The 12,594-nt window shown below is 35.3% G+C and overlaps 1 protein-coding gene across 1 annotated transcript; it reads right to left on the bottom strand.

Annotated features, from left to right (window-relative positions):
- Nucleotides 1-3,441: 3,441 nt before the first annotated feature.
- On the bottom strand, nucleotides 3,442-11,321 carry LOC114317966 (receptor-like protein EIX2). The gene is made up of 2 exons (XM_082895441.1): nucleotides 10,222-11,321; nucleotides 3,442-3,796 (listed from the first exon to the last, which is right to left on the bottom strand). Exons 1-2 carry the CDS (start codon nucleotides 11,319-11,321, stop codon nucleotides 3,442-3,444), a joined length of 1,455 nt encoding a protein of 484 aa, XP_082751567.1.
- Between the last annotated feature and the right edge of the window lie 1,273 nt (nucleotides 11,322-12,594).

Below are 12,594 nucleotides of genomic sequence, written 5' to 3'. Positions count from 1 at the left end.
CAAATCCTCTCCTATATAACTCCTTGTAATATACACAATATAAATATCAATCAATACAAATCAATAATATACATCAATTTATTTTACATGGTATCAGAGCTATAAGATTTAGGCCTGTATTCCTTTCTTTCCGGCGGACAGCCGGCCGGCAACCATGCCTTCGCTGCCCGCTGGAGTTTTTCAACACCTCCAAAGAGTATGGCTCAATCCCAAGCTTACTTCCATCACACACAGTCTCAACAATATACCCACTCAAAAAAAAAAAAAAAAAAAAAACAACTCAAGAAAAACAACTCCTTCCTCTCGGCTCTCTCCAGATGCATACACAACACACACAACAGAGTGTTCTTCCATGGAGATTAGTTTGGGCAAGCTTACTTCAATGGAGATTCACCAAGCCCTGTCGAAGACCCCATCTCCGGCGATGACGTCATTTCCCGTTCAATCCAGAACGTCTCGGACACCGTCTCTCGTCACCGCCCATGGTCCGACTTCCTCGCTGTCGGGGTCTTCGACAGCCCAGCATCCCTCTTCGCCGCCAGCCTCCGCCTCCATAAGCACTCCAAGTACTTCAGCATCACCTACGCGATTCTCATCTCGATCTGCGCCGCCTTCTCTATCCTCCTCACTCCGATTTCTCTGATCGCCTACGCCGCGGTCTTCGCCCTCTCGAATGGTTCCCACCGCTCCTCGCTTCAACGGCATGTGTCAGAATCTTCAGCTTCGATTGGCAATCCTTCACCCTCTGCAATTCTTCAAGAACCCTCAAGGCGGCATTTTGGCTCGGCCCTCTGCTAACTTGCGGAGTCGGTATCTTCCTCGTCTCCATTGGCTCCTCCAGAAGTTTGGCCCTCTGCTAACATGTTCTTGTCATACGGCACTCACAGCAAACACACTCACTTTGTTTTCTCCACAATGAATATTTAATGGATGCAGATCACAATAGAGATAACAAATGGTTTTAAAGAATAACAACACTTTACACCCACTCTCTCTCCTCACTTTGCATCCACCGCCCAACCCTTTTTTTTTTTTTTTACTCCTTGTTCCCCACTTTCTTTATTTTATATATATATATATACATCTCTTTTCATCTCTTTCAAAATCATCTCTCTCTACTCAAGTCCATCCCCGATATGCTTACTTTCCAACCCATCCCTCCAACACCTTTTGCACATCCATCACCTTTTTATTTTTTATTTTTTTATTTTTTTTTTCACCCAAAACATGCTCCTCTACAAACCCAACACCCTCTCTCTCCCCTTTATCACATGCGCTTGTCCCCTCTCTCTTCTCCGTTTGATTTCAAAATCATTTTTTTTTCTTTATTTATTTTTTTTCCACAACACTTGTAATCTCTTTCAAATTCCCAACCAAAAAAAAAAAAAAAAAAAAACAAACAACCAAACAAACACACATTTAACAAATTTGCACACCACACATATTTTATTCATCTCCGGGATTAACCCCGATCACATTTTTACACCACAAAAAAAAAAAAAAAAAAAAACAAACAAACAAACATCACCCCCCAACACCCACCACCGGCCGGCCTTTTTTACTTATCCCTTCTCTACTCTGCCGACGGTCTTTTCTTCTTGCCTCCGTCCTGGGCGACCCTTGACGGTGTTGCCTCCGTGTCACCCACTCCACTGGGCATGATCACTACTCCCTGCTCCTCCACTACAGCATATGGCGGCCCTCCAAATCGGAACATCACGGTGGCCTTCTGCTTCAGCTCCTTGTTTTCCGCCTTTAGCACACTTATCTCTGCTCGCGCATCCTTATACATGCGTTGGAGCAGAGCCAGTTGGGCGTTTAACTGCTGCACCTCATTTGTCCTACTCTGCAGCCGGTTCGACAAATTTGTAACTGCAGTCATGGTTTCCACACATGACTTCAAAGTATACTGATTGGCCTCCACATCCGACTGCACTGCCATTTTTTGCTCCACAGACCGCATCGGAAAGTTTAACGGAGCAAACTCCGGGGTGCTTGGTTGAGGTTCCAGTGCCACCGCACCAGTTCTCTCTCTTGTTGACTCGTTGAGGTCGGGAAAGAGGGTGAGCAGCCCGCGGGAAGACGAAGCCATTTTCTGGGCAACAGAGTGTTACAGAATATCTCTCGCAACAGAATGTTACAGACTCTATCTCTCAGCACAACGAAGAGTTTTTCAGAGGATTTCGCAGGTTTTTTGCCTCTGCCTCGGCCTCAGCCTCCGTCTTGGTTAAATAGCCGAGGCAGCCACGCGTATCGCGCGCCACTTGACGCCAGACGACAAACGAGCGCGCCAGCCAAGGCACTCACGTGCCTCGCCATCATATCTGGCACGCCTTTTGACAGATTGGGCACACCTTTTGAGGGCACGACTTTTGAGGGCTCGATATATATCTCCATGTCTATTTTTTGGGCAGCCTATCTACACACTCATACAGTGTCTTCTACACCGGTCAGCTTTATCAATCCCTTTGTTTCAACCTCAAATAGGTTTCTATCTTCACACCTATTTGAGTTTGAGGGGGGGTTATACACAGTATCATGTATAAGTCGCTCAAGGCGCACTCCCTAAGTCACCCCCTTGGTGCACCACCACAATCTTCTACAACGGTCTGACACGACCACACAGTGTCTTCTACAAGCGGTCCGACATGACCCCATAAACTGTCTGCTACATCGGTCCGACATGACCCCATAAACTGTCTTCTACACCGGTCCGACATGACCCCATAAACTGTCTTCTACAACGGTCCGACATGACCCCATAAACTGTCCCGACATTGATTCCGGTCAGCTTCTACAACGGTCCGACATGACCCCATAAACTGTCCCGACATTGATTCCGGTCAGCTTCTACAACGGTCCGACATGACCCCGTAAACTGTCCCGACATTTATTCCGGTTAGCTTCTACAACAACGGTCTGACACGACCACACAGTGTCTGCTACAACGGTCCGACATGACCCCGTAAACTGTCTTCTACACCGGTCCGACATGACCCCATAAACTGTCTTCTACAACGGTCCGACATGACCCCATAAACTGTCTTCCCTATCGTCTGACACGACCACACAGTGTCTGCTACAACGGTCCGACATGACCCCGTAAACTGTCTGCTACAACGGTCCGACACGACCATACAGTGACTCCTATCCCATTTTTAATTGTCAGCTTATTTTTCTGTTTTGTTACTCTCTCCAAACTTATCCTCCTTGAGTTTGAGGGGGGCTGTTAATGTAAAATGTAAATTGTAAAATGTAAACTACCACCCACCTACCACCTCCACTACCACTCACTCCACCTACCACCTTCACTACACCCACTCCACCTACCACCTCCACTACCACCTTCACCTACTCCCAAATCCTCTCCTATATAACTCCTTATAATATACACAATCTAAATATCAATCAATACAAATCAATAATATACATCAATTTATTTTACAAACACTCTCCTCTACCGCCACAATCGGAAAATTCCTCAAACTCCGACCTCGCCGCCATGAAATTCAACATTTCATGATTCCTCTCCTCATTAACTCTCCTGAGTTCTTCAACATTTTGCCTCATCTCAGCCTCGGACTTCTCGAGCTCCTCCACCGTCGCACGGAGGCGCGTGATTTCCTCCTCGCCGGAATCAATCTGACGGAGGAGGCACTTCTCCTCCTCCTGCCAGTAGTGGCGGTGGCTGGCGAAGATCTCCACCACCCGGGCGTTGGCCTTGGAGTCCTCTCTCCGCCGTGAGTGGACCTGACTCAGACGGTGCTCCGATTCGAGAAGCTTGAGACGGAGGCCTCTGTTCTGAGATTGGAGAGTTGAGAGCAAGGATGTTGATGATTTTGGAATGAGGCTGAGAAATCTGACGGAGGTCTCTGTTCCAGGGGCTTTTCCTATTTCTCAAACTAATAACGTCTAATTTTGACGAATTTCTCAAAATAAGTTAAAACATGATTAGAAATCACGTTTTCACTGTTTTTATAACTCAATTGTAAAAAATTTGTAAAATTTGCAAATAAAAAATTTGTAAAATTTGCAAATAACGTTTTTAAAGAAATTTGATTTATAAATAAAGCGTTGCTTTTAACTACGCTTTTAAATAATTTTTTTTTTCTTTCAAAAAATGTGATTTCTAACCACGCTTTTTTAATTAAGCTATGTTGTAAAGAAAGCGTGAATTAGAAATCACGCTTTCAATAATAGATTTAACAACATCACGCACTCACAAACACACACACACACTCTCTCTCTCTCTCTCACACACACACGCATCATTCACACACGCTCACACTTACATTAAACATATATAATTTTTAATATATATAAATTTTATTTTATAAAATTGAAATCAATATTAAATATATATAATAATAATTTGTAATAACAAATAATAATTAATTATATAAAATAATTACTTATTTATTTTAATTCTTAATTTTTTTTTCTTTTCAGGTTTAAGATTTAGGGTTTAATTCTTAATTTTTTTTTATTTCCCGTTTGGTAATCATTCTGCTTTCAGTTTTTAATTTATATTTACAAAAATTTTAAAAACTGTCATACAACTTGTTTGATAATTTTTTTTGGTTTATAAATGGTTGTCTTAGTTTATAAATTTGAGAAAAAAACGTAAACTCAAAAAATGAGTTTATGTTTTTAGTTTTCAATTTTTTTTTCAAATAATTTATTGTCAAATAATTTTTTTTTCAATTATTTTTTTAATTAATTTTTTTTTCAGTTTTTTCAAATTATTTTTTTCAATTATTTTTTTTTCAAATATCTTTTTTTTTTCAATTAATTTTTTTTCCAATTAAATTTTTTTCAATTTTTTTTCCAATCAAATTTCCCTAAAAGACAATTGAAAAAAATTTAATTGAAAAAATATATATTTGAAAAAAAATGAAAAAAAATTAATTGAAAAATAAATTGTTTGAAAAAAAAAAATTATTTGAAAAAAAATTGAAAACTAAAAACGTAAACCCATTTTTTGAGTTTACGTTTTTTTTCTCAAATTTATAAATTGAGACAACTATTTATGAACAAAAAAAAAATTATCAAATAAGTTTTTATGACAGTTTTTAAAATTTTTGTAAATATAAACTGAAAACGGAATGGTTACCAGACAGGAAATAAAAAAATTTAAGAATTAAACCCTAAATCTTAAACCTTAAAATAAAAATAATTTTTTTTTAAGAATTAAAATAAATAAGTAATCATCTTATATAATTGATTATTATTTGCTATTACAAATTATTATTATGTATATTTAATATTGATTTCAATTTTATAAAATAAAATTTATATATATTAAAAATTATATATGTTTGATGTGTGCGTGTGTGAGTGTGTATGTGTGTGAGAGAGAGAGAGAGAGAGAGAGAGAGAGAGAGAGAGAGAGAGAGAGAGAGTGTGTGTGTGTGTGTGTTTGCGTGAGTGCATGATGTTGTTTGGGCTATTATTGAAAGCGTAGTTTCTAACCATGTTTTCTTTACAACACAGCTTAATTAAGAAAATGTGGTTACAAATCACGCTTTTTGGAAAAAAAAATTTATTTAAAAGCGTGGTTAGAAACAACGCTTTATTTATAAATCAAATTTCCTTAAAAGTATGGTTTGTAACTACGCTTTCTTAATTAGAAGCGTAGTTGGTAACCACGCTTCTATGATTTTACAAATTTTCTGCGGTTGGGTTACAAAAACGGTGAAAGCGTGATTTCTAATCACGTTTCAGCTTATTTTGAGAAATTCGTTAAAACTAGGCCTAGTTTGGGAAATAGCTTGGTTTTTTAGCTTAATTAGGGAAAAGCCCCCTCTGTTCTACGGTTGTGGGTTGGTTGTGTGGGTCTGGTTCTTCTGGTTGTGCGGTCATTATTGGACTCTGTCTGTCTGTCTATCTCTGGTCGGGGTTTTTCTCCTCGCTTGTTTTGGTTTCGGATTAGACTGTATCTGTGAACTCATCATGGCGTTCATGTTAATAACCGTTTCGTCGTAGAAAATTATGTTGATTCGGTATTGATGTTTATTCATTTTTATTAACAAATTTTTTTTTTTAAAATTATAGTAAATATTGACAAAAATATGATTTAATAAAGTGTCTATCAATATTTAATTAATACAATTTTTTATAGAGATGAAATACTCAATAAATTCTACATATCAAACAGTTCAGATACGGGACCTAATAACACAATCCAATTCGATTACGAACAGCACCCAAGCCACACTTTATTTTTATTTTTTTATATATATTTTGGTTAGGAATGGTTTTTTCGAGTTGAAATTTCCATTGAATTAAACAGTAAAGGTATCCGACAGGTACAAGTTATTAAAAGGAATATTATGGTCGGTAAGAGTTATTAAACATAAGATGTTTATTTTAACTAGATCATATTTTTATAAACTCTTAGTAGTAAGATTTTTTCGTTTAATGATTTTTACCAGTCAAATAATTCAACTCACAACTGAAAACAAGTCATATCCTTTGCTTAACTCAAGGGGTAGTAGCCCTTTAGGACCACTCGATTTACTGAATCTATTGGGTAGATGAATCATTAATTCCTTAGGTTTTAAAGTAATTTCCACTAAATATTTTATCAAATTTAAGGTATTAAAATAATTTAAAATATTTATCTATTTTTATTAAGTACAATTTACCAAAAAAAAAAAACCCATTAAATTCAACAAAAAGTTCAATGATTAAAATATCATTTTTTTCCTTCAATTTTATCAAACTGAGATAGGATAGGGTGGTGGTTTAGATTTATTTATTTATTTTATTTTATTTTTTAAAGAATAGAGTTTAAATTGAAAACAATTAAAAATTTATGTTTTATTTTATTAGAAGAAACTTTGAGATTTTTGTTTGTAATTTTTTTTTTTGGCTTTTAAAATATTTTTTTCACTTTAATCCCTAACATTTATAGCTTTTTTATTTTTTATATGTAAAACTAACTTTCATCCAATTTTTTTTTTTATAAAAAATGTCATGAGGCACTACATAGCAAAATAGATAAAATACACTTTGCCGTATTAAATTTCATAATTTTTCATTTTATTTCTTAAATTTTATACCGTTGTTCGTTTCACAGTTTTTCACTTTAATCCTTAAATTTATTTTTCTCATTTTAACTCTTAATATTTTTAATTTTTCGCAATTTACTCTCAATACCCAAAACTCAAATCCTAAAATCTTAAAATAAAAATTTTATTTCTCCTCTTCAAATTAACTCCAAACTTTCATTGCTTCATCAACCTCCCCTCTCCCTCAGCATTCACCGCCTCTCTACTTCCACCGTCACACTTTGCTCCTTTTTATTTTATTTTAGTTCCGTTTGGGAAGAGAGATTTGGAGTTTTTTAGGTTAAAATAGCTACAAAAAACAAAATACGTTTTTGAATCTAATAAGACAAAACATCACATTCAACCCATAATTATTACATTCTTTCTCTCACAAAAAAGTCAAAAAATCTAAAAAAGCCAAAAGTTCTTTCCAAACCAAACTTTTTACCCCGGCTAAAATAATCAAAAAAAGGTCAAAAAGTTAACTCACTTCCCAAACAAAGCCACTTGTATATTATCGCACACTGTATTATATACACCTAATAGTGACTCTAGTGGCTAGCAACTGGAGTTACTATATTCAAAATTTGGCATGAGTTGCAATTGTTATAGCATGTGTTAAATTATAGCAATGCCAAAATTGTTGCCAAATTTGACACAATTTTTTGCATTACCAAATCTTCCACGTCATCAACGCAAATGCAATCTCTTTTTTCCATCTCATTTCAATAGTTTTCTAGCAATACCATCATACACACAGAAAAAAAAAAAAAAAATTAAAAGTCAAAAAAATGTATTTTTTTTTTTTTTTGGGGGTCTTTAGTGCTCTTTTTCAAAAAAAATTATATATATATATATATATTTTTCCTTTTTTGATCTGTTTAGTCAAGTGGAAAGGCGAAAAAGAAATCAACAAAAAGTCACCAAGTGTTCTTCATTGGGGATATAGGTTGGTTTTTTTGACAATTTTAGCATGGGCTAAAAAGTCTCATTTGAGATAGATTTTTTAGTTTTTTTGACTTTTGTAAGAGAAAAAAATGAAATGATTATAGTTTAGATATGACATTTTGTCTTATTGACTTTTAAGCCTATTTTGTTTTTTTGTGGCTATTTTAGTCAAAAAGCCTTCATGCCAAACGAGCACTTCATTTGTCTCATGTAAAATGTAACCATATAATTTATTTTGAATTTTTTTTTTAAAAAAAAGGTTACAGAAGACCAAAAAAAAAAAAAAAAAACCAACAACAATAACAACAAAACACTCAAAAAACCTAAAATCTAAACGCCACCTAAAAAAAGAAAAGAAAAGAAAAATTGGTTGGCATTGTTCCAAAATGGCATATCACTATTGTGACACCATTGTTATAATTTGACATTTTGCCACTCTATCCGCATCAAGCTCTTCAAATTTTTAAGCTAATTTAACCTAAATTCACTTTTTCTATTTTAACAAATCAGCTTTTTAGTATTCACTGCATCAAACTCTCTATTTTAAGTCAATCTTATTAAAATATTAATTTGTTGTTGTATTTGTTATTCTTTCTTTTTTTATTAAATTGATGAGGTGTTACCCAAACAATTCTTAAAAAATCCAAAAAAAAAAATTATTGTTGACCGGTCAACCAGCAGGTTGACCGGTTAAGCTAATTTTCGGCATTTTTCCTTCTTTGCTACAGGCAACTCATGGACATTCTGTGGGATGTCCGGGGGGACATTCGGGTGGACGATCGATTTACAGTTTTTGGCTCAATTTTTCTACAAAAAATATAATAAAAAATCATATAACGAATGAACAGTGTCTCAACAAAGTTGTTGAGGTACTGTAGCAAATCTAAGAAAATGTTAATTTAGAAAAAAATTGTTGAGGCTGATGGAGGGAGCATTTGATGATTTATTAGCTATATTTTAGTTTTTTGTTATTTTGGTGATCCTGATGCGGATGCTCTTAACAGGCCAAATTATAACTTTGTCAATGCCAAAATAATTATCACCATTGGAAATGCTAAACACCTATTTATTTGGTTTAGTTTTTGTAATTTGTTTTTTGAAAAATTAAAAGAAAATAATGGTGAAAAAAATAATTATTATTTTCATATGGCTCTCTTTTTGGGCTGGAATACTTTTTAAAAATTCAAAAATATAATTTTTTTGATTTATTTTTGTCAAATTTGTTTCTAATTATTCAAAAAAAAAAAAAAAGTTTTGAAAACTTAACTAAACTCGATAACTTATCGGACAAAATTCATTTTACCTTCTTGTAATTTGAACTCAATCCATATGGTGCCACGTGACTATCAACATAGCATTTTCCATTAAAAATTGAACGTAAGTTTGTTTTAGGCATAAATTGAGAAAAACTTCAAATGTTAAGGGCTAAGGTAGAATTTAAACCTTAAAACTTAAAGGGGTTGAAGTGTAATTTATTCATTTACATTAGATTTTTATCATTTTTTCCCCACTATGCACACAGAATCAATCGTAGAACTAATTATATAAAATATAAGTAAAATGATTAAAGTGATACTATATATTTTATAATAGGTCCCACTATGTTATATGAATTGCGAGAACTGTTTGTTTTAGCTATTAAACTGAAATTATGGGATATAAAAGGTTGATTCAATCTACTCAAAGAAATTAAGTGCCTAATGATTAATTTCAAATGGTCAATTTTCTTTTAAATAAATTTTTATTTTTTAACAATTATTATTAATTTAATCAAATTAATACAAAATAAAAAAATTAAGTGATAAAATTGATACAATTAAAATTATATAAACCAAATTAACACAATAAGTAAAATACATAAACCGCAATCTAATTTGCACACAAAAATAAAACAAAACAAAAATAAAAACAAAAACAAAAAACAAAACAATTAATGCTAAGCACAACATTTGACGTAATCTTGCACCAAGGATCCTCTAGAGTGAAATTTTTCTAAAGTTTCCTAGAGTACTACATTGTGTGGTTGAGATTTATTGGCAAGTCACATCAGAAAAATTGATGTGATTTGCCAGTAAATCTCAACCACACAATGTAGCACTCTAGGAAATTCTAGGGAAAAATCACTCTAGAGGATCCTTGCTCGTAATCTTGGGCTTACCGACATCCACACACAACACAAAGTTTATCCCACATTAAGTCTAGAAACTGAAAATAGGCATACCTCCATGACTTGAAGAGCAACAAAGGAACACAGACACCCCAAAAACCCATTACAAATCCTAATGCCATGCATAGATAAAACCAATCCACTTTAGGTTCTCTTTTGTCTATCTCGTTTCCTCCATTGTTGACTGGTTCACCATCCGCACTACATTTCTGTGTGAGTGGACGTCCACAGAGTTTGTTGCCAACAAAGCTAGAAGCATCAAAGCTCTGGAGTTGGGTGCTTGTTGGAATTTCACCTGACAAGTTATTATAAGATATATCAAGATAACCTACGAAATTCAAATTTGGCATGCTCGAAGGGACTTTCCCTGAGAGTTGGTTTCTTGAGAGATCAATAGAATTCAATGACTTCATGTTCCCGATCTTCTTGGGGATCATTCCTATCAAGTGATTTCGAGATAGATTCACTGATATCAAGCTCAACAAACTTGATAGTTCATCAGGAATCTCCCCGGATAAATTGTTGCTTGAAAGGTCCAAACTAGTTAAAAATTGGAGAATAGTGCTATACAGATACTCATTTGCTTTTGTCACCACAAATTCAGTCTCTATGATCTCCCCATCATAATAAGAATAAGAATTCCAATACCAGTTATTTGAGTTTTTTACTGTGGCCATGAAGGTGAAATTGTTGACACACCATGGTATGGTTCCAGTCAATTTATTATCTGCCAAGTCTAAGATTTGAAGAGAGGTTAGGTGACAGAGTTTGGAAGAAATTTCACCAATAAACCTGTTTGAACGAAGGTTAAGAACCTTCAAGTCAAAAAGACTTTTCCCAATCCATGCTGGTATGCTTCCAACAAACTCATTCACGCCAAGGTCTATTATCAATAACTTTGTACAATTTTGTAGAGATGGAGGAAATTCTCCTGATAGACTATTGCTGCGCACTTGCAATGAGATCAGGCTACTTAAAAAGCTTATGGAACTTGGAATACTCCCCTTCAGATTGTTGTTTCTAAGATTAATGACTTCTATTGATTGCCAATTCATCCAACAATCAGGAATTTCTCCTGACAAAAGATTTTCTCTAAGGATAAGAATCCTCAATTGACTTGTTTCATTCGATCTACCACACAAGAAGTGAGCCATATCTCCTGAAAATGAATTGTTGGAAAGATCTAGCTCACTTAGACATGGAGAGATAGTAGGCAATGGACCACTAAATTGGTTGGAACTTAAGTACACCATAGGTCTTGGGTATGAATGGTCATCACATTTTGGAATATATGAAATCTCACCATGGATTTGGTTGTGAGAGAGATTTAAATAATGAATTCCAGAAGATAAGTTCCAAAACCAAGTAGGAATATTACCTGAAATTCTAGTCGACGAAAAATCCAAGTTTGAAAGTTTCTTCTGTGATTGAAGCCAATTAGGAAAACGTGGACCCAAATGACATGATCTTAAAAAATCTGATCAAGTTGGAAGGGAGGAATTATAGCGATCCCGGTTGTCCCTTTACTGTTCAGTTGTATTCCGGACTCAGTTCCGTGGAGTTGGTAGTTGTATCTATCTTGTTGTCGTCCTTCAAATCCATGTGTTTGAGTTTTAGGATGTGTTGGGCCTGGTTGTTACAGGTTGGTAGAGCTTTGGCTCCCATTTCTGTTGCCCAGTTTTTGAGTTGTCCGCTCGAGTGGGTCATTTTACGCTCGAGCGGGGTTTACACCCTTCCAGCATTTTGAGTCCCTGCAAAACTTCTGCAGGTGTGTTTTCTACGCTCGAGCGGGTTGCGCTCGAGCAGGCTTGTCGGCGCTCGAGCGAGTAGTACCTCGTTGGTGAAAGTTCTGGGAGATGAAAATCTACGCTCGAGCGGACTGGTCTCTCGCGCTCGAGCGGGTGTGTTTCACCTTTGTGTCTTGGCACTCGAGCGAGGATTCTTGCGCTTGAGCGGGTTTAGTTTTCTGTTCTTGACGCTCGAGCGTCTTGTTATCCGCTCGAGCGGGAATGTCGTATATCAATTGGTAGCTGGGCGTTTTAAAATCACTTTTTACATTCTCTCTCTCTCTCTAACTTTCTAAAAACACTTTTGAGAGCTTCTCTCTCTAGGATCTCCCTTCTCTCTAGGGTTTGATCTAGTTAGAGTGTCTCCCTATCCTCCGGCCTTTGTAAAAAGTGTGTTGATCGTCAAGGGCTTCGTTTTGATCCGAGAATTGTGGTGTTTGGAGCATTTTCGCTTTCTTCTCCTTCTCCGTTTGAACTCTAACTTCGAGGTAGGGATATCCTACTCCTCTTTATGAGCTTTGTCTTTGAATTTTAGCATTTTGATATGTTGGGGGTTGTTGGGTAATTTTGAGAAAGTTTGGGTCTTTGTGTAATTTTATAAAAGATAGGGTTTTATTTATAATTAAACCTATATGTATGT

This window comes from Camellia sinensis, chromosome 11, assembly GCF_055761805.1.
Source record: "Camellia sinensis isolate YWXY chromosome 11, ASM5576180v1, whole genome shotgun sequence".
Lineage (NCBI taxonomy): Eukaryota > Viridiplantae > Streptophyta > Magnoliopsida > Ericales > Theaceae > Camellia > Camellia sinensis.
This window is presented reverse-complemented; position numbering and strand designations above follow the sequence as displayed.